The 22964-nt window shown below is 35.1% G+C and overlaps 1 protein-coding gene across 3 annotated transcripts in view; it reads right to left on the reverse strand.

Moving 5' to 3' along the window:
* ATR (ATR serine/threonine kinase) overlaps nucleotides 1–22964 on the reverse strand; it is a 94791-nt gene that overhangs the window by 11636 nt on the left and 60191 nt on the right. For 2 of the 3 annotated variants that reach the window (XM_032852399.1, XM_032852400.1), the window contains 13 exons: nucleotides 21847–22011; nucleotides 20717–20808; nucleotides 17333–17424; nucleotides 16740–16917; nucleotides 15048–15227; nucleotides 14441–14600; nucleotides 12000–12179; nucleotides 8140–8282; nucleotides 7147–7244; nucleotides 6180–6412; nucleotides 5086–5220; nucleotides 3404–3604; nucleotides 1252–1395 (listed from right to left, as the gene is read on the reverse strand). In XM_032852399.1, the coding sequence (XP_032708290.1) occupies nucleotides 1252–1395; nucleotides 3404–3604; nucleotides 5086–5220; nucleotides 6180–6412; nucleotides 7147–7244; nucleotides 8140–8282; nucleotides 12000–12179; nucleotides 14441–14600; nucleotides 15048–15227; nucleotides 16740–16917; nucleotides 17333–17424; nucleotides 20717–20808; nucleotides 21847–22011 (2001 nt within the window). The remainder of the gene's footprint in view (nucleotides 1–1251; nucleotides 1396–3403; nucleotides 3605–5085; nucleotides 5221–6179; nucleotides 6413–7146; nucleotides 7245–8139; nucleotides 8283–11999; nucleotides 12180–14440; nucleotides 14601–15047; nucleotides 15228–16739; nucleotides 16918–17332; nucleotides 17425–20716; nucleotides 20809–21846; nucleotides 22012–22964) is intronic. The other variant, XR_004382053.1, reaches the window with a different exon arrangement.

Genomic DNA, 22964 nt, shown 5'->3' on the forward strand with positions numbered 1-22964 from the left:
TAAAAAGAAAAGCTGGGGCAGCTGTGTGGCTCAGTTGGTTAAGCATCCAACTCTTGATTTCAGCTCAGGTCATAAGCTCAGGGTTGTGAGATCAAGCCCTGCATCAGGATTGTGTTCAGCAGGGAGTCTGCCTGAGATTCTCTCTCTTGCTCTCCCTCTACCCCTCCCCACCCCTGCATACTCTCTCTCTAAAATAAATAAATCATTTAAAAACAAAACAAAACAAAAAAACCCAAAACCCCAAAATAGAACCCAATATATTTTGTCTAACACTAAAACAAACACATCTGATAGAGTCTATTACAGATAATTTAAATATTAAATAGAAAATATTTTCCCTAACATGTGCTACATGTTTTTCTCAATATAGTAAAAGTAATGTTTTTTTTTTTTGAGAGTTGCTAACACTGTTTTTATTTTTAAAATTATTTTTATTAACACATAATGTATTATTTGCCCCAGGGGTACAGGTCTGTGAATCATCAGGCTTACACATTTCCCAGCACTCACCATAGCCCATACCCTCCTCAATGTCCATAATCCAATCACCCTGTCCCTACTCCCCACCATCCCCCCAGCAACTTAGAGTAATGTTATTTTTTAAAGTAAAAAATTACATGAAACCAGCAATTCCATTTCTGGATAAATACTCAAAACTGAAGAAGGGATTCAAAGAGCTATTTATTATTCACAAGAGCAAAAAGTGGAAGGAACCCAAGTGTCCACTGATAGATGAATGAATAAACAAAATGCAGTATCTACATACAGTGGTATATTATTCAGCCTTACTCAGGAAAAAAATTCTGACACATAATATAACATTCATGAACCCTGAAGGCACTGCTAAGTGAAATAAGCCAGTAAAAAGGCATAAAAAATGTATGATTCGACTTCTACAAGGTATCTAGAGTAGTCAAATTCATGAGAGAGAAAGTAGAACGGTGGTTACCAGAGGCTGAGGAGGAAGGGAATGAGAAGCTATTGTTTACTGACTAGGGAGTTTCAGTTTGGGAAGATGAAAAATGTTCTGCAGAGGGATGGTGGTGATAGTTGTACAAAAATGTGTATGTACTTAATGTCACTGAACTGAACTCAACTGGTTAAAATGTAAGTTTTATCCCAATAAAACAATTAAAACAAAAAAGGCAATACATTTCATTCTCTTTTTAACAATGATCTATTTGCATTATGAAAAGCTCTTATCACATGATAGTAGAGTAATTCTAAAATTAAAGCAAACTATCTCCAAACCTTATTAATCAAGGAATTGAATTCCATTAGTCTACAATCCTTTCTCAGGTCATCTTTTGGCTTACACATCATGATGTAGAACTTTCCATCTGATCCTTTCAAAGAGATCTTCTTTGGTTTCTGAAGAGAAGCAAGAATTTCCACCTAAAAGATAATGAGTTATATATAAGTTAAGGTCAAGATTCTTTGTTTAAACTTTTATAGGTAAATATTGTGTTACCTAACAAAAAGAATATAATAACATATACTGTGTAGTAAGTTTATTATTTTAATAATTTCTTTTATCATAATCACTGATGGTCTATGAAAAGAATGCCCATGAATAGAGACCCACTGTCACCCATTAGGAATGGTTATAAAGTAAAAGGATTACTTAATTAGCAATATAAGTACTTACACATCCAAATTTAGGCAGCCTCTTCAGGACAGCCACAATATTTAAAAGATTTTTTTTTTTAAAGATTTATTTGAGAGAGAGCGAGCATATGGGAGCATGAGTGAGCATCAAGGAGGGGCAAAGAGAAGGGGAGGAGCTGACTCCCCACTGAGCAGGAGCCTCATAAAGGTCTGGATCCCAGGACCACAGGATCATGACCTGAGCCAAAGGAAGCCCCTCAACTGACTGAACCACCCAGGTGCCCCTAAAAGATTTTTGGAACCTGTCTTGAGAGCTGGAAACACTGTTTTTAAATGTCTTTAATGGTAAGAAATGGTTAACAATTTAATGTAACTCGATTTTTGAAAAAAGAAACTCTTTCAGCGGTGCCTGGGTGGCTCAGTGTGTTAAGCCTTTGCCTTCAGCTCAGGTCATGATCTCGGGGTCCTAGGATCAAGCCCCACATCTGGCTCTCTGCTCTGCAGGGAGCCTGTTTGCTCCTTTCTCTCTGCCTACTTGTGACCTCTCTATGTGTGTCAAATAAATAAATAAAATCTTAAAAAGAAGAAAAAAAAAAAAGAAAAGAAAAAAGAAACTCTTCCAAAATCAAGTCCACCTAATGAGGTGAGTTAATAAACTGAATACTATTAAGTTAAAAATAAAGCATGACTGTAAGTAAGAATTATTTCATTATGTGGTTTAGTACCTGGCTCTGAAGCAATTAAACAAACGTTTTGATACATAGAATTATTGGAACAAACAGTTTTCAAAAGTATTTACTTAGAAATGCTCTAGTACCACTTCTTTAAAATAGTCACATATTCATAGTCACATGTTATACTTAAAAAAAATCAAGCTCTTCTTAGCTGAATTTTACTTCCTCCTGAAGTATAAACAAAGTATTTTGTTCTCCATTTTCAGGATGAAAGAAAGCATGGAAAAATCAAATTGTGAAAAAGAGAAATCATACTAAAACAATACAAGCATCTAAAAAAATCAAAATACTTAGTTTAACATGGGTTTGTTGTTTTTTTAAAAGGCACTGTCCTAGTACAATCTTGTTCTAGTACAAGATTAAAAGGAGAATAAGCATGAACACTATCTTACAATACACTGGAGAAGATAAGTGTATATAGTTGAAAAGTTGACAGTACAAAGGTAGTAACTGGTTAGAAACAGACACATAATGCTAGCAATATGTACCAGAGAAGCTTACGAGAGAAAAGGTGATCACTGGAAGACACAGAAAGCTAAAAATGGTGAAAGAACCATCTCTCTATTATGCTATTTAAGATGCATGGCTCTCATTCATCATAATACACACTGGAAAATTATCAATCTTCTCCATATGGATATTTTTATAGGTCACAGATATTGAGAACATGGGATTTTTAACACTCAATTTTATCCCATCAGTATAAGAGAGTTTTACTTTTCTCTATTTCTAGTAGTTTTTTTCTTTGCAAATAAAATGCACTTAGGGGGCACCTGTGTGACTCAGTTGGTTAAACGACTGTCTTCAGCTCAGGTTATGATCACGGAGTCCCAGGATGGAGTCCTGCATCAGACTCCCTGCTCAGTAGGGAGCCTGGTTCTCCCTCTGACCCTCTCATGCTCTCTCTCTCTCTCTCTCAAATAAATAAATAAGATCTCTAAAAAGAAAAAATAGTGCACTTAGTCTCCGAGAAAAACACTTTAAAAAAACCCCCAATTTGAAGTTTTTAACTTAACTAAATTTAAAAATCATAGTTATAGTTACATAATATTGAAGTTTACCATATCATCAAAGCTTGCAATATAGGCCCAGTGCCCAGGAAATGGCTCATGGTTAGCATGGGCACCTGGAATTGATGGAAGAGTAGGTATCATGACTGACTGTAAAGGAATGAGGATTTCACTAAATGTTGGTTCTTCTACCAGCTTTTTAAGCATTTTAAAATGAGTGCTCATGCTTAATGTGGAACTACTTCCATCCACCTGGGGAAAGAAAATAGTACATTTTAATTTTCATGGGTTTACCCTGAATTACAGAACACTTATTCTCAACCAAAACAAAATTTTTACTTTTACAATATTTTAGTTACAATGGTTAAGCAGTCAGCAGTTTTCTAAGAGTTTGTTATATATCTCACTTACCCTCTGCACTCTTTTGCACTCTATACCAGTGGACTGTTTAATGACTAATGGAGACAATAAAGGCCTACAATCTATTTATCAGACATTCCAAAATCCAAAGAGCTGTGGAGATCAAGCTTTTTTTTGTACCAAATCTCCTTAGGCAGCAAAATGATACCTGAACTTCTTACTTAGAGTAAAGATTAATACATTTCACTGCAGAAAGTTACGTAACTGATTATGGGATACTTTATCAGAATACTCTCAGTAGGGACACTGAATATTGAGTACGTATACTATTATATTACCTTGAAAAATCTGAAAAATTCTGAATTCCTAAATGCAGCCTACCTGGCCACAAAAATTTCAGATAAAGAACTGAAAACTTGTACATGTAAAGCACTTAAAAAAGTGCCAGGGTTTAATAAATATTGGCTATTATCATAACATTTGTTACTCAAATAGGACTAAAATAGATAACAAAAGCAGATTACTCTTTCAAGGTATTTACTGATGAGGGAAGGTAAAAAAGAGAATAGTCTGTATTTTCTCACCTATAAACAGCTAATAGACTGAATATTTGTAAAGTGAAATCTAGCTATTTAACTGTAAAGACTTTCCCCTTCCTCCTAACTATCCTTATTCCTTACTTTTACCTTTTCTATACATAGGTTTAGGGTTTTTTCCCTTCTGTTTCCTTGAGTAAAAGAGTGTTACCCCTGTAAGTATGTTGTTCATACTCTAGACACAAGTATACTGAAAAAAGTAGTTATTAAACTAGATAATAACCATCTCCTTAGCTCCCTATAACACTATCAACACCTCAATGCAGGAGAGCATGTCTTCTTTATCTTCGTTTCACTTAGCATTAATGCTGCCAAGAGGCAATGAAATAAGTATGTACTGGCAGAATGAAATGAAATAAAATGAAAACCAAAACTCCAATCATCTTTCCTCTCATATATGTAGGTTAATGTAATAAATTCTGAAAATTTAAAGATACAACACAAAACAGTAACAGAAATGACTTTGAGTATTTTACATATTTATATTTTTACGACTTATTTCATACCCCTCTACTTAAATTATTTCTAATTAATATGGATAATTTACCCTCAGAATCTACACTAAGAAGAGCTTTAGAAATTTTAAAGACCATTTTATTAAGGTAAATTGCATATTTTTAAGTATACAATTTAATGAATTTTTATGTATGTGTATACCTACTTATGTTAGCATTTTAACTTAATTAAATCGAATGAAAGAAAACCTGCTAAAATCATAGAGAAGTTTTTTATAATGATCCAACACTGGTCTGTAAGTGGGAAGATTTATGATCATACCGGTTTATTGCACAATTCCAGAAGCTTGTCTGTTAGGCGAGTTGCATCTCCAATAAATTTTTCTAAGGATTTTTTCATATGAATAGCTTTATTTAGGATTTCCTTGCATCTGTTCACACGCATGGGATAAGAAGACTGTCATAAAAGAATTAAATATAGTTTTATATGAGATTAAAAAAACCCAGAATTTTGATAGATACAATTTAAAAAGTATTCATGATGAGTAATTTTTACTGATCAAATTTATACTGATCAAATTTCCTGGAAATCAATTTGGCAATGCTATCAACAACCACAAAAATGCTGTTATCCTATGACTTCATGAATTCTCTTCTTACACTCTATCTTGGTGGAATAATGAGAAATAAGAATAAATATATATGTATCTAGATGTATTTATTACAAGAGCAAAACAATGGAAATACAGCAGTTAAATAAATTATAGAAAATAATTATAAGCTAACTACCATAGAATTTTATATAATTATTAAAATTTTGTCTTCAGAGAATATTTCATGCATAGGAACATGCTATGGTAAAAATGTTAGGTGAAAAATATCAAATTATAGATCTCTATAATCCAAACTTAGCATTAAAATATGCATAGAAAATACACAAACAAAAATATAGAAGAATATTAATAGTATTAGTGAATTTTAATTTTCCTTTTTATACCTGTGTATTTTCCAAGTTCTCTAAAATATTTATAATTGAATATATTTACCATCTTATAAATATCCATTAATAATGCAATAAAGTTTTTCTATTATTAATAGCTTAGGTTCATAGCTTGGATAAAACACCTTGAAAAAATAGGCTACCATTTTATACCAAGCACTAATAGTTTATTTGACTTCATAGAGAAAAAACATACTGAATTCTTTGATCTTAACATTTTAGTCCTTTCATTTGATATGGTAAATAGTTCTGAATTTTAACATGATACATAATGCTTTAATTTATCTTGTTTTCAAATATTTAAAACATGTTTTGCTACTAATCTAAGAAACACTGGAACTTGCATCTTCATATTAGCATTAAATAATCAATGCCATATAAAATGGAAAAAGACACTACTGTGATGACTATATTACCTTTGACACAGCTGTCATCATCCACATTGCTTGTTGAGGATAGGCTAGAAACACTTTAGCTATAATTTCCATCAAGACAACAAAAACTTCATCGTGAGAATGACAAATTCGGGAGATCAACTGTGAAAAAGCAGTCAAAAACTGATACGGTGCTAAGTGATTTGTGTGCTCTGTGATAACCTTGTTTATTTTAGCTAAATCATTTCTCATTTGTACACGATCAGAACGGCCAGCTGGAAAAAAGTCAAAGTTAAAAAAACAGTGTATCAGTTCATTTTACAGAAGAAAAATTTTGTTTTAAAAAAGGCTTTACAAGGGGCGCCTAGGTGGCTCAGTGGGTTAAGGCCTCTGCCTTCGGCTCAGGTCATGATCCTGGGGTCCTGGGATTGAGCCCTGCATCGGGCTCTCTGCTCGGAAGGGAGCCTGCTTCTCCCTCTCTCTCTCTGCCTGCCTCTCTGCCTACTTGTGATCTCTCTCTGTCAAATAAATAAGTACAATCTTTAAAAAAAAAAAAAAAAAAAAAGGCTTACAATATATGTCATTCCCACACCTAAAACTAGATCACTTGCCAATTTGTGAACATAGTTGTCTTTGTCTAAATAGGAAAACATATTTTGGGCCATTAAAAAAATCAAGGACTATTAATTTTCACTAGAAACACAGAACAAGTCACACTCTACTATAACTTTTAGGGTAAATTATTTGGCTTAAACTAGTATCTCTCAATATGTATTAGGTTCAGGAAGGAATGAGTAGATTCTCATTTGCAGCCTTGAATTGCAGTAACTTTTGTCTATGTGTTCAGTGTTTCTCCTCTTTGTTAATATTCTTGCTCACATTTATATTCAATTTAAATCATCAAACTCATTCCTAGCTTTTTAAAGTTAGACTGTCAAGACAAATGTGACTTTATATCAAAGTTAAAATTTTTCTTATCCTTTAAAACTTTTACATAAAAAAATTATACCTTTTTCCCATTCATATGCTTTAGCACCAAAATCAAGCCATAGTGATAACATTCGTGGCATTGACTGATATATGAATTGGTTTCCATATTGGAGAGATCTGCAATTATATAGAAAAGATGCTATTAACATAGTGCTCTTTTTTGCATTATATGAATTAAAATGTAAAGACTTAAAATATCACTTGACAGATAAAAACAGAAAATGTTTGCAGGATCAAATAATTATCCAAAAGTATCCTCGACATGGGGCACCTGGGTGACTCAGTTGGTTAAGTGTCTGCCTTTGGCTCAGGTCATGATCTCGGGGTCCTGGGCTTGGCCCGCATTAGACTCCTTGCTCAGCTTGCTTCTCCTCCCGCCCCTCCCTCCCGTACTCATATGCTCACTTGCTCTCTCAAATAAATAAATAAAATCTTAAAAAGAATGAATGGAATGTCATTATTACTTCTTAGGAAATAATATGTGAAAATATAAACAGGCATGAGACAATATGCTATGTAATTATAATACACTAATATATAAAATCAAGTTATATTTTACCTGTTACTTAGTCTAAGAGATAAGCTCTTTCTATAAGTCTAATGTCAAAAGCATTTTCATATATAGTATCTCTTAGCAGAATGGGCAGGAAGGAGACATTCCACTGGTAATTATAACCAATAAATATATTATATTTAGGGTCTTCTGGAATTTTATAGAGGGGGACTCAGGAGATGAGGCTCTAGAATGGGAAGGACAATTAATTTTCATTGTATAATATTGGTATTACTGAATTTAAAAGTATAAATGCACCTTACTTTTTCCATTAATAAGTTATTTTTTGAAAGGAATAAAGAATGATATAAAGAAAAACTTAATATCTCATCTAAGGTTAAAGACTGAATCAGCGGTAACACAGAAAACATCCTGAATATGCTAAAATCTGTGAAAACAGTTCAAGATCAAGAGTCTATTTGACATATTTGATCAGCACATATCAGTTCTCACACTTACCTGCCAAAATGAAGAACTATATACCGAATGAGATCACCCTGCTTTTCCATTTTGTTGTCTGTGACCATGGGCATCAATTTGTCATAGTACTTGGCAAGGTAAAAATGCCCATCCTCCCACTCTGGCAGAAACAAGGTCACATCCTATAAAAGACAACACCAGATACTCACCTAAGAAAACCCCATACTATACTGGGAAATAAAGTATGAATAGATGAATAGGGATCAAAAAGTTTAAGAGCCACATGTAAGCAGAGCAAAGTCAAAGGCAGAGTGATTCTTTCATTTGGACAAAGAATTATCTTAGAAAGGTTTTCTCAGGATGGCTGGTTGGTTCAGGATGGCTGGTGAGTTGTCCACTGGCCAACATGAAACAGTGTTGGGATAATTAGCTATTTAAGAAAAGAAAACTCCATTTACATTGCTACATTATATATCATCAAAATAATTTCCAGATTGACTAAAGTATTCTATGAAAGTGTTTATATGTATGTTTTTATTATCAAAAAGATCTCAGTGAAAGGAAAATATCAAAGCTCTGAGGATAGGGCTTTAGGAGCATAAAAATATGGTTAAAAAAATTACACCTTACTTTTTTCCAAGATCTTTCATGGGTTATTGCCCTTCCTCCCAACTCTTTTAAAATCAGGTTTCTAAGAATTCATCTCTCATTCACTCCTCAAACTATTTCAAGGTTTCAGTCTTTGGCATTCTCCAAAAGCAACACCTTACATCTAAAAGATCCTTCCCAGTTCTGATCTCATCTGAACTCTCTTCAGCATCTGTTTCTGCTGTCCACACCACTTACTCTTTGAAATACTTTCTCCTCTTGGCTTTAGTGAGGCCACAATCTTCAAAGTTTTCTCCTACCTTTCTGGCCATTTCTACTGTCCCCTGTTCATTTCCTTTCCCTGCCTTTTAAGTATTTGTGTATTTATTTTAAAACAATACTATTTGAAATGTGATGGAGACAAAACATACAGAATGGCAGACTATCAAAAAATTTTTTGAGGGGCACCTGGGTGGCTCAGTCATTAAGCATCTGCCTTCCGCTCAGGTCATGATCCCAGGGTCCTGGGATGGAGCCCCGCCTCGGGCTCCCTGCTTGGCGGAAACGCTGTTTCTCCCTCTCCCACTCCCCCTGCTTGTGTTACCCTTTCTTGCTGTGTCTCTCTCTGTCAAACAAATAAAATCTTTAAAAAAATTAAAAAAAAAAAAATGAAGTTCCACTCTTAATTCAAGCAAGTCTGAGAACATAGTTTGAACTAGGAACATAAATGAGATCTTGAGTTTTCCCTGAACCTAATCCTGCCAATATACAGACAGCACCCTGTCTGCGGAGGGAGGAGAGAATGACATGACTAGATATATGGAACAGATGCTGAATTCATGTGCCCAACCAGCCACAGGTACAAGGCTGCCAGCATCCCTCCCCCATCTAGTCATAGAAGCAAAGGGAATAAGGCAACATATTAAAATTTCTTTTAAAAAGGTATTTCTCAGGCTGGTTTACCATCATTTTACCCTCCTTTCCTCTTACCTGTCTCCTCCTTCCTTCTTTTCTGGTTTAAGTCTTTAATATTTATTTTCGAAAATAAAATTTATATACAGAAAAATACACAAATCTTATATGTATAGTTTGATCAATTATCACATCCAGATCTTTTGTTTGTCTGGATATCTTCCATTTCTCTCATCATTGTCATGTTTTCCTCTAGGCTTAAGCAAATTTATGGTAGTGATTTTATTTATTTATTTATAAAAAGATTTTATTTACTTATTTAATGGAGAGGGAGAGGGAGAGAGCATAAGCACAATTACTTATTTAATGGAGAGGCAGAGGGAGAGGGAGAAGCAGGATCCCTGGTGAGCAGGAGCCAGATGCAGGGTTGATCCCAGGACCCTGGGATCATGACCTGAGCTGAAGGCAAATGCTTAATCAACTGAGCCACCCAGGCACCCCTATGGTAGTAATTTTAAAGTCCTTATCTAAAACATATTTATGATAGGTGTTTTAAAGTCATTTTCTGCGCATTTCATCATCTCTAACATATCTGGGCCTATTGCTATTGACTGACGTTTCTTCGTATATGGCTCATAAATTCTCTTTTACATATCGAGTGATTTTTTTACTGGATGCCAGACATAGGTCATTTTATGTTGCTGAGTTTTAGATTTTGTTATTTTCCTTTAAAGAGTGGTAGACTTTGATTGGGTAGGCAGTAATGTTATTTGCAAATAAGCTTAATCCTTTTAATGTATTGATGCTTTTTTAGGATGGAGGTAGAGAAGCCTTTAGTCTAGGGTTAATTAAACCCACTTCTAAGGTGTCGCCCTTTGAGAGTTTCTTTATATCATGTATGCAATGATGCCTCTTGCCTAGCTGATAGAATGCTGAATGATTCTCAATCCTATGTAAGCTCTGGAAATTGTTGTTGTTGTTCTTCTTCTTTTTTTTAAAGACTTTATCTATTTATTTGACAGAGAGAGAGAGACAGTGAGAGAGGGAACACAAGAAGGGGGAGTGGGAGAAGCAGGCTCCCCACTGAGGAAGGAGCCCGATACAGGGCTCAATGTCAGGACTCTGGGATCATGACCTGAGCTGAAAGCAACGCTTAATGACTGAGCCACCCAGACACCCTGGAAATTGTTCTTTTTATAGCACTCCCGATTCCCAACCCCCAGGTCATTGTTCTTTCCCTGATAATTGTTTCCAGCCAGGCCTCACAGAGAATTGAGTTCTGCCTGCGTAGCTCAGAATTAGGCCAAAGATGCAGGGAGATTCCTGCACAGATCTGAACTGTCTCTGTTGAACTCCTTTTTCTCACTTTGCCTCACAAATTCTAAAAGTCATCTGCTCTTACTTTATTTCCGATCTTCGACATTCTTTGTTTTCACTTTTGCTCTTTTTCAGTTCCTTTCCTAACTCCTTGAGATGAATACTTAGCTCATTAATTTGGGGGCTTTATTTTCTTCTAACATACACAAATAAAAATTTTATATTCTTTTTAAGAATGGCTTTACCCAAATTCTACAGGGTTTTTTTTTAAGTTTTAATTGTTTTTAGAAATCTCTACACCCAATGTGGGGCTTGAACTCATAATCCCAACATCAAGAATCACATGCTCTTCCAACTGAGCCAGTCAGATGCGCCCCCCCATCCTACAGGTTTTGTTATGTCAGATTTTATTATCATTCAGTTTATTATAATTATTTTATCATTACAGATAACTTCTCGATTTCCACTGCAATTTCTTCTTTGACTCATGGGTTATTAGGAAGTATCTCCCTTATAACACCATCCATGTAAAGTTTAATACTTAGTAAGGAAGGTATGCATTGTGTTTCTTTAAAAAAATTTCAGGATACAGTGTGGTTAACTTTGAGGAGGGTGAAAGGGTGGATCCTAGAGTGTTAATAATGTTCTACTTCTTGACCTGGGTGGTGGTTTCTTGAGTGTATTTCCTTTGTGTTAATTCTTATTATGTTCTCCACACACTAAAAAGTAAAAAAGTTCCCTGGCTATTTTTATACATGTGTTCTTCCATATGGACTTTAAAATCATTTTATACATTTTTCTGAGGCACCTGGGTGGCTCAGTTGGATAAGCATCTGCCTTTGGTTCAGGTCATGATCCCAGGTTCCTGGGATCGAGCCCCACATAGGGCTCTCTGCTCGGCCAAGAGCCTGCTGCTTCTCCCTCTCCCGTTGCCTGCTGCTCCCCCTGCTTGTGTGCTCTCTCTCTCTGTCAAATAAAGAAATAAAATCTTTAAAAATAAATAAAATAAAATCATTTTATACACTTTCAAAATTAAAAAAAAGATTCAGTTCTTAATGAAACTGCATTATACATATACTTGCCTTATATTTTTTCATAACTGCATTGCTTTCAAAGTTAGCTGTTTCTTCCATAAATCGGCCCACTAGTAGCATAGCTCGGCCATGGATTAACATGTTCTTACTCTCAGTTGGTGTTTTATTTTCAGGAAAACACAATTCAACACCCTTCTGAAGAACAATTAGTGCCTGATGAACATCACCCTAAAAGGAAAATGGCAACAAGCCTTTTAAGATATTTCTGTCTTCTGAAAAACAAAGTTATTAGTGCTTGAAGTTCGTTAAGTATGTTTTATGTATAAATCTTTGTAATTTCATGTTCATCTCTCATTTCCCTCCTACAAAAGTAAAATCCTAAAAAGGAAGCATTGCTTCATTTCATACAGAACTCATATTCATTCACCTATTCACTCATTTTTATGGTCAACTGAAGTACAAGGAACTGAAGATATATATAGAAGACTGGGGATAAACAAACATGAATAAATCAGAATTTCTGGCTTGATAAAGTTCATAATCAAGTGAGGAAACATTACGTAAAACAGCAATACAATGTTAAAAACTATTAACAGAGGAAAATATATAGGTATTACTAAGGACAGAGAAGGGAATCCCCTAAATCTACGTGAAGATAAAGAAAAATGAAGGAGAACAGCATTCAGGAAAAGTTACCAAATGAGAAAAACTTGAATTAGGTTTTAAAGAATGAGTAGCAATCTTCCTGGAAGTGAGTGAATTCAGGGAAGGACATTCTTGGTAAAAGAAGTAATAATTTGGGGCACCTGGGTAGCTCAGTCCGTTAAGCATCTGACTCTCAATCTTAGCTCAGATCTTGATCTCAGGGTTGAGGAAAAAAAAAAAGGAATAATAAGTCTACTTGGAAAAGGTGAATAGTTTGGTTTTAGCTAAAGCCTAAGGGATTTGAGATAGTGAGTGATAAATGAAGTTGAAGAAGTGGACTGGAACTCAATCAGAAAAAGCCTTGTATACTTTCTAGAGTTCAGACTTCATCATAAAGGCATGAAGAATACTTCAAAAGATTTTAATAAGAGGAGCTATATGATTCAATGTGCATTTTAAAAAGATCACAAACTAGAGTCATAAGCATAGAGAAATAGGGAGACTCAAATAAAAAGGCTATTAATATTATCAGAAGCTATAAATGCTAAGAGCATGAATGAAAGCACAGATAAGAGAGAAGACTCAAAAGATGTTTTCTTTTTAACTTTCAAATATGCAATAAGTTATTATTAACTACAGTTACCATGCTGTACACTATACTATGACTTATTTATTTTATAACTTGAAGTTTGTATCAAAATATCAAAAGATGGATTGCCTAGGTGGCTCAGTTGGTAGGGTATGGAACTCTTTTTTTTTTTTTTTCTTTAAAGAGAGTGTGTGTGAGGCTCTATCTCACAACCCTGAGATCATGAGATCATGATCTGAGCTAAAATCAAGAGTCAGAAGATTAACCAGCTGAGCCACCCAGGCACCCTAAGCCTGCAACTCTTGATCTCAGGGTTGTGAGTTTGAGAGAGTTCACTTAAAGAAAAAAAATCAAAAGATATTTCTAAGGAAAATTTAGTTTCCACCTGGAGGTGGAAATGAGGGAGAGGAAGAAGTTCAAAATGATGCCTAGATTTGTGTCTTAGATGAGAAGATAAAATAGAGTCCTATTTAGAAAAACAAAGAATATAGGAGAAGCAGTTATTGAATGGTAAATCATCAACTGCATTTTGAATGTATTGAATTTAAGGTATTACAATACATAGACTAGCACTAGCTCAGAAAACGACCAGCTTCTGACAAGTATTGGCTGAATCATTACTTTTGCCTCCACAATCACAGATGGAACCAGCTGTAGCTGCTAAGTGTCAACTTCAGAACATGCAATGCTTACGACTAATTCTAGACTGGTGGCAAGCATAAGGAGATATGTAAGTAATAACCATTTAAGTCTGGCGCATAATCTTTGCAAGTAGTTCAGATACTCAAAAAGCCTCTTTTTCATTACTGTTGCTTCAATCTAGGGATGGCTGGGAACTTTTGTTCTTACACTAAGTCTTTCCTGATAGGCTAGATCAGAAATTAATCTTGACAATAAAACTGGACTAATTATCTACCAAGGATGTAAGTAGTGAACAATGTTATTTTCTTTTAAGAAATATTTTTTGAGTGCCTACTATGTGCTCCACATATATATATGGGAGGTAAAAGCAAAGTAAAAATTGGCTGCTTCCCTCAAGGGAAAAAAAAAAAAGGAAAACAGATGAAAACTGAAAGAACTGCACTTTCAACTTGAAATGGAAAGACATTTAGGGACTTCAGGAAAGAAGGAACAGTTTCTTCTTATGGTAGAATTATGGTAGAATGATAAAGATGACAGAAAATGACTCTGAATGTGGATTAGGGATAATCTACAACAGAATACATATACATGATGATGTCCTCTTGGCCATTACCTTGGACCATAGCCACTTTGCCCTTTCCACATACAGTTCAGCAAGTCGTGATTCTCCAGCATTAAGGAGAGCATTGTAGGCTGTCTGGTGGTGACCGGCTTTTCTAGCTACTCTGGCACTCTGTAGCCAGCATTCTCCAACCATTTCATTGTAATCTGGTCTATATGAATGTGACAAAAACAGGGGGAAAGAGTATTAAGTATTTCAACAATTTAACTAAAAGTATCTCTTCCTAACATGGAACCTTCTCAATTACTATTTCAAAGAAATCAAAGAAGATTAATTTGTTAAAAAACTGATTTTAATTTTCTTAGCATGTTCAATTTTTTCAGTTATAAGTCTAGGAAAACTCTAATACTGACCTGTATCTGTATCTCTCCCAGGTATTTTAATAATAAAAATGATACACGGCATATGAAAGTAATTTTCAAGCTCTAGGTTCATTTCAACTTACACAGTATTGCTTTGACAAATGATAATAGAAAAATATATATTGGAGAGAAAATTAAGAAAGATAAATACTCCCAAGTAATATGCAAATATAATAGAAATTCATGATTACTGACATGCAAAAAAAAAAAAAAAGAAAGAAAGAAATATGAAAAACCTTTTGTTGAGACTTAATAAAGCTCTCCGGAGAGCCAGGATGGGCTCTTTGGCTCTGTAGGAATTCTGGGTCATTTCTAGTCGAGCTACCCAGTTTAGAGAATCTTCTTGAGAACTGTCACCTGGCAACTGGTGAAAAAGTGGTTTGATGCTATGCTCCAACTCACACAACATGTGCAACCTGAAGACAGATAGAGCCTATGTTAAAATGTTATCATATTCAGCCTATTAATCTCATATACAAAGTACATACTCAAATTAGCCATGAAGAATATGAAATGTGGGGGCGTCTGGGTGGCTCAGTGGGTTAAGCCTCTGCCTTTGGCTCAGGTCATGATCCCAGGGTCCTGGGATTGAGCCCCGCATCAGGCTCTCTGCTCAACACGGATCCTCCTTTTCCCCGTCTCTCTCTGCCTGCCTTGTGATCTCTATCCGTCAAATAAATAAATAAAATCTTTAAAAAAAAAAAAAAAAAAAGGAATCTGAAATTCTGAAATGTGAGGTTTTCTTTGGGAGAACTTTAGCCATTATATATTCTTGGTAAATAAACAGTAACATTTTTATCTTTTTAAATTGGATATAAAACACAACTTAATGTTGATTCAAATGTTTAGTGGTTTTCTATGGTCCCCAAATCCCTATTAATTAAATTGGAGAAGGGTATATAAAACTAAATTCAAGTGTATGAAAATCAAATTTTATTACCTATATAACAACAAAAAAATATATAGGTCCATTATAATCAAAAGAAATATGTGCATATACTGCTGGTACTTCTATAAGAGAGACAGGCATAGTAGATGCTGGCAAAAAAATGTGAAATGATGCAATTTTAGTTTTTCTAAGAATGATGGAAACACTCATGACACAGTCACACTACCTTTTTTCCATTTATAATACTCAGTGTCTATGACTCAGTGTTCAAGGACACAGTTGAGCAGCTACAGAAAAGAATCTCATTGATCCAAACTACAGTTTCATTAAGCTACTACCAAAGGGTCCAATACAAACTACAGTAAATTCTTCTAAATTAAAAAAAAAAAATGTTCTGAAGTATTTTTTAAATTATAACATCTATTATTTTCCTCAGGTGAACTAACAGACCTGAAATGTTTTTCATCATTTTCTTCCTTACCTCTAGAAGTTAATTTTCCTTTCTACTAGATAATGCCCACATTTTGGGGGAGGAAAATGTCAAATGCATTTCTAAATAAGAAAGAGAGGAAACTAACAAGTACTGAGCACCAAAGTGCCAGGGCATAAATGTCTACACTGCTTAGGTTAGTTACAGAGCAAGTACAATATGACATTACAAAAGGATGAATATAAGATATTTTTCTTATTTTTTAGAAGTCTCTCATAATTGCCTTTCCAATGAAAGGAATTATGTATTAGAACATTTTTTAAAAACTAAAGGGTGAGGGGCACCTGGGTGGCTCAGTTGGTACAGCATGTGACTCTTCATCTCAAGGTTGTGAGTTCGAGTCCCATGGTGGGCATAGAGATTACTTAAAAACTAAACAAAACAAAACAAATATAAGGTGATTTGAGATAAAGGAATAAAAGAGCCATTGTGTGTAGATACACAGGATACCAAATACACTATCACTTATTTACTAACCAAAATGTTCCAAGTCTGTGTCAGAAGACAAGTTATACACCAGGAATATAAAGATGGAAACCCCCCATATACCTCACAATATATTCATATCCTCGTTGGTAAGAGCCTCTTTCAAAGCTTGCAGCTGAAAGAGGTACAATTTGTTCTGCTCTCACTAGTTTCAGTGTGTCATAAAAAGCTGTGATATCTCTTTTTTTGGCTGATAATAATAGCTGTCCCAGTCTGACACTCCATGTTGTAGATTTCCCATCTGAAAAATAAATGTAGAGCCCCAAAACAAGCTTTATTTCATTTGGTAAAATGGTCAGCAGAAATACTGAAACAGATGGTTTCATTCTACTTTGAAAAACTAAACAAGGCAATTATAAGACAAGCTGAAAGATTAATTATAGATGTTACTTAGCTACTTAAGTCTGAATATTTTAGGATATTAAAATTGTTTCTCTTGGGTGCCTTCGTGGCTCAGTGGGTTAAAGCCTCTGCCTTCGGCTCAGGTTATGATCCCAGAGTTCTGGGATTGAGCCCTGCATCGGTCTCTCTGCTCAGTGGGAAGCCTGCTTTCCTTCCTCTCTCTCTGCCTGCCTCTCTGCCTACTTGTCATCTCTGTCTGTCAAATAAATAAATAAAATCTTCAAAACTGCTTATATTATAAGAAGTAATTTTACCTGCTGCCAAATAGTTTTCCACCAAATCCCACTGTGACAATTTCCAAGCTGCTTCCACTCTGTATGTGTTTAATTCATCTGTCCATTCAGACCTATTAAGAGAAGCCAGTATCAAATAAACTTTATTTAAAGTGGCATTTAGAGATTTTTTCACCGTTTTAGAACTCTACTTATTGTATTTATTTATTGCTCTATTTATTGTATTATATTGTATTTTGTACTTAGATACAAAATAATTATCTCTATCCAAAATAACCCCCAATTTTTAATCTTTCCATTCCCCCAGGATATTTTTTTCAATAATTACTTCTAAAAGGGCCATTTAAATATGCCATTCCTTAACAAATTAAATTGTGCCATATAGGAGCACCTCGGTGGCTCAGGCATTAAGTGTCTGCCTTTGGCTCAGGTTGTGATCCCAGGGTCCTGGAATTAAGACCCACACTGGGCTCCTGCTCATCTGGAAGCCTGCTTCTCCCTCTCATCCTCCCCCTGCTTGTGTTTCCTTTCTTGCTCTGTCTCTCTCTGTCAAATAAATAAAATCTTAGAAAAAAATCTTTATAAAAAATAAATTGTGCTATATTAGAAGAGAAATTGATGCCTGGATAATTACAAAGTGCAGTTTACAATTTATAATTACAAAGGGCAGGAAGGAAAAAGAGCCAACTGCATATATACACATTCAGAGGTAAGGAACTCTCAGAACTTGGGACTTCTGAATTAAATCTAAGGCAAAAATACAGGAGCCCGTGGGTAGGTCAGGGACAACTGCGAGTACCTAGGACACTCAGTAATAAGGCTTAAGAAAATTACAAATGGGGGCACCCGGGTGGCTCAGTTGGTTGGGCATCCAACTCGGTTTCAGCTCATATTGTAATCTTGGGGTCCCGTGATTGAGCCAAGGGCTTAATAGGCTACCTGCCAATGAGGAGTCTGCTTGCCCCCCTCCCATTCCTCCCTGTGCGTGCTCTCTCTCTAAAATAAATAAGTAAAATCTTTAAAAAAAAAAAATCTACAAATGATGTGTCAATGGCGTAACAAAGGATATAAAATTTTGCTACCTAAAATATACATTATTAAACTATTTTTAGTGACTTTAAAATTTGGGTTGTTAAAACCGGTATAATATTGGTAATTATTTTTTCTAAGCATTCTACTTATGTGACATTAAGATGGGGTAGTGATATTTTATATCATGACTACATAGAAGAAGGTAGACTTTCCCCATATTTCCTTTTTATCAATTACACCATTTGAGTATCTGCTATATGCTACACATCGGGTTAATAAGCACATTTTTCCATTTAATTACTTAATAACACTGAAAGATACACATATTCTCATATTATAAACATGGTAAAAGAATCAGGCTAGGATCAATGTCCTTAAAAGTCTTCCTTGCTCTTTCTGTAGTTAAACACATTTTAAAAAATTTAATAAATGATCAAGTTTTTACTGGAAAAAAAAAACGTACTTATAGCAGCATAAATACTGACTACCTTCTTTCTAAATACAAATCACACCAAAAACAGTTTAACAAGGATAGAATATACTAGAAATGTAGTTTTTCAAAGTCCAGTTGTGAATAACTTTATAAACTCAACATCAGGTGCCAAAATATCAAAATTTTAAGAAAAAAATCTGAGTAGAATTAGCAGGATTTGCTATCTAGAGGGGATGTGCCGTAGGAAGCATTATACCAAGAAGTACTAAAAGGCAGTGAAGATCAAGCTGTGAGAACTTATCCACAAGAAGACATAAATTAAAAACAGTAATACAGTCGGGGCGCCTGGGTGGCTCAGTGGGTTAAGCCTCTGCCTTCGGCTCAGGTCATGATCTCCGAGTCCTAGGACTGAGACCCACATTGGGCTCCCTGCTCAGCGGGGAGCCTGCTTCCCGCCCCCCTCTCTGCCTGCCTCTCTGCCTACTTGTGATCTCTGTCTGTCAAATAAATAAAGCTTTAAAAAAATAGTAATACAGTTAATAATTTTGGAGAAATATTGCTTAAATGCAAATATTCTCCCCAAAGAAAACACATGCCCTCAATGACCATTTGATCCAAGAGGACAGAGAAATCTCGACCGAATATTGACACTTGACTTTTCACAGCTCAAAGATCAAGAGGCTCCAAAAAGAAGACAAGAGGAGTCTAACTGTCCAGCATGCATTATTAGGAAACCTGACGCCTAGGCTTGAGTCATGACAAACAAATCTTCCCAAAGTAATTATAAGGTCTCTCAACTAACCTAGAGAAACATCTAAAACATATAATCACTCTTTCTCTGCCTCTGCAAAGCTTATACCCTCATTTCATAAATTCCGTTACTGTGAAACCATCTGATTAATACTGAGCTTCTCTGCTCTCAAACATTATAGAATTGTGGTTTTTACAAACAGTTTGGAATTACAGAAACTATACTTAGGGGACACCTGGGTGGCTCAGTTGATTAAGCAGTTGCCTTTGGCTCAGGTCATGATCCCAGGGTCCTGCGATTGAGTCCCACATCTGGCTCCTTGCTCGGCGGGGAGCCTGGTTCTCCCTCTGCCTACCGCTCCCCTTACTTGTGCACTTTCTCTCTTTCTCTCTGACAAATAAATAAAAATCTCTAAAAAACAAAAACAAAAAACTATATTCAGAAGAACTGTTATGAGAGTCCTAACTAAAAATGGTGGCCAGTGTGCTCTTTTGTTAACCGAGATACCATCCTTTTGATCAGATCTCACTGATCTCACAGATCTCACTGCCCATAATAGTCAGTCGGCATCTGGTAAATTTAACAAGAAGTAAGTCTTTTAGCTCTCAAAGCAAGGCAGCTTCAAGAGCAGAATCAACCTCCACAGTTACTCCTCAGACCAAAAGACCTGTGTAGCCTTAATCTTTATTACACATACGTACTACTTTTTTGCATCATTTGGTTTGCTGTAACAAACCTATTTTCTTTAGCAAAGGAAGGCAGCTTTCATTTTTATCAATCCTTTAGGGAAAAATCAACCCACACAATCTGGAGTGATGTTCTACAAATCAGTAACAAGGTTTTCCCCTCCCAACACAGAAAATAACTGGTGTTGATAATGTAGACAGAGCTTAGATACTTTTTGGATACGTTCTTATGAGCCTCACCAACACCAGGTGAGCTTTGGAAGGTTTCAATCTTAAAGCAAATATAATTCAAGGTTGACTCTTGGGACAGAAAATGAGCTGTTAAGTGCTAAATCAACTTATGGCAAAGTAGAAAAAAATATATTTTTTTTTTGTATCTCTAACACCATGAAAACATAAAAAAGATTTCATTTCTTCAATAATTATATCAACCCAATTCACTAATTAAAATTTTCCCATTCAGATATAATAACAGAAGAAAATCATTCTTTAAAAAATTTTACCTGTTAGCATGTACTCCATTCACCTGAGTGATTACAGTAGACAGCTGACCAAGACCTAACATGGACTTCACTACCCCATGATAATGAATGATCTAGAAATTTAAAATAGCACTGATCATTTCAAACATACCTTGGGAAACAAGGACAGTTTAACTGATATTTGTTAAAATGTATTATTTGCCTGATGAGCCTATCCTTAGTTCAGCCACTGACTTGCTTGGCCTAATGGCAAAGTGCCCAACAATAACCTAACACATGTGAATATTAAAAAAATACATACACAACCTAAAAAATTATCAGACTGAATTATTTTTTTCCAGATTCGGTCTAATTTTTGGTTCAAATCAAATATAAAGGTAAGAAGTACTCTTTAATATTTTATTTAAAGATTATAGGCAATATTATTTCTCACACAAAAAGTGAAACTCCAAGTTCACAATAACATTAATATAGATTTAGGGCATTAGTAACTAAAAATTACATAGGACTACGCAGTATTCTTTAAAACTAAAAACAAGATTGTGACAAATAAAGACCTTGTACATTGAGCTTCTGAGAAAATGAACATGTCAAATACAACCAAAAGCAATATTCCACGATTACAGAGATCTAAGCCAAGATTATAAATCAATAATTCTAAACTCCCTTCCCACCCTCGTAAACATGAGATATATTAACATGCCCCCATTATAATTATAGCTTATTGATTCTAAGGGATCATTTCAAGAAATTCACAGATGATAGTAGGGGGCATATGAAATGTGAAAATGTTTCCTAGGCTGTAGAGAATCACAATTATTATTAAAAAATTGACATACGTGTTACACTTTTTATTGCATGCTAAAATTGTATAAATTTGAGTAACTGGACACACAGCTTAATACAAATATAATCCTCAACAAACCTCATTCATTTGGGGGATTTTCTAAGGTCACAGACACTTGGCATTGAAGGGATTATTGAGATCATCTCACATCTCTGATTTTATGAATCAGGAAACTGAAGCTCAGAGATGATTAACTATTTTCTAGACACACTGTGACACTAACAGAGACAGTACTGAAACAAAGATTTCCAGAGTTCCTAGTTCAGGGCCTTTTTATTATGTTGCCTTTCGTTTATTATCTTACCTGGTCTGGTTCTAGCTGAATAGCCCTGTCATAACAAGCAGTAGCATCCCTCAGTAAGCCAATGCTTTCATGTTCAAGGATCTGTTCTTTCAGAGATGGTTCTGCCTTTCGAATTGCGCTTACTCCAGCTACTCCATCTGGTTCATGCATAGCAGCGTACAATTTCTTTGTTCAACCATAACAAAACAATTAAATAAGAGGAAGAAAAAAACACAACTAGAAATAAAACTATTAAGATGACCAGTTTATGAGAAAAGAGCATATGAGAATTTTTCTCAAAACAACAGTAAGTATTTGTTTCAAAGCAGACTTCACAATAAACTTACAAAAAACCTATTTCCAGGCATCCTATTATTTTAACACCTTTGTTCTACTTAAATGCAAATCTACAATAGTAATTGTTACTGATGAGTTATAAAGAACAGCAACGTCCTGAACTGTCTTTAATCCAACTTATGATAAATTCTGTTGAATAAAGTTTGTAAGTGTTACAAAATTTTTAAGTAAGTATTTTAATATATTGATATAGAGATGCCTCAAATCTGAGTTTGACAGAGATATTCAGGTTCAAGATAAAAATTTGGCAGCAATTAGTACAAAGAAGTTCTTTAAAGACTCGGAAAAGGGCATGATTTAGTGAATGAACAGGGTGAGGGAGGAGAAAACAGGGGAAGGGAAGGAAACTGGAGTGCTTCCATATTCATAGAGGAAGAATGAACAAATGAAACTGAGAAGAGAAACCAGGCTAGTTTACAGGAAGCTGGACAATGTGATATCCCAGAAGCCAGGAAATAAAAGCAAACATCTTTTTTTTTTTTTAATATTGTATTTATTTATTTGACAGAGAGAGAGAGACCACAAGTAGGCAGAGAGGCAGGCAGAGAGAGAGGGGGGAAGCAGGCTCCCTGCTGAGCAGAGATCCCGATGCGGGGCTCGATCCCAGGACCCTGAGATCATGACCCAAGCCTAAGGCAGAGGCTTTAACCCACTGAGCCACGCAGGCGCCCCAAAAGCAAATGTCTTAATGATAAAGGAATGGTCAAATGATTCTGTGAGACTAAGAAAATGAGAAATGGGAAACATTTACTGGATTTGGTAACATGGAGGCAACCGATTTT

Source organism: Lontra canadensis, unplaced genomic scaffold (assembly GCF_010015895.1).
Source record: "Lontra canadensis isolate GAN:19392208 unplaced genomic scaffold, GSC_riverotter_1.0 scaffold6, whole genome shotgun sequence".
Classification (NCBI taxonomy): domain Eukaryota; kingdom Metazoa; phylum Chordata; class Mammalia; order Carnivora; family Mustelidae; genus Lontra; species Lontra canadensis.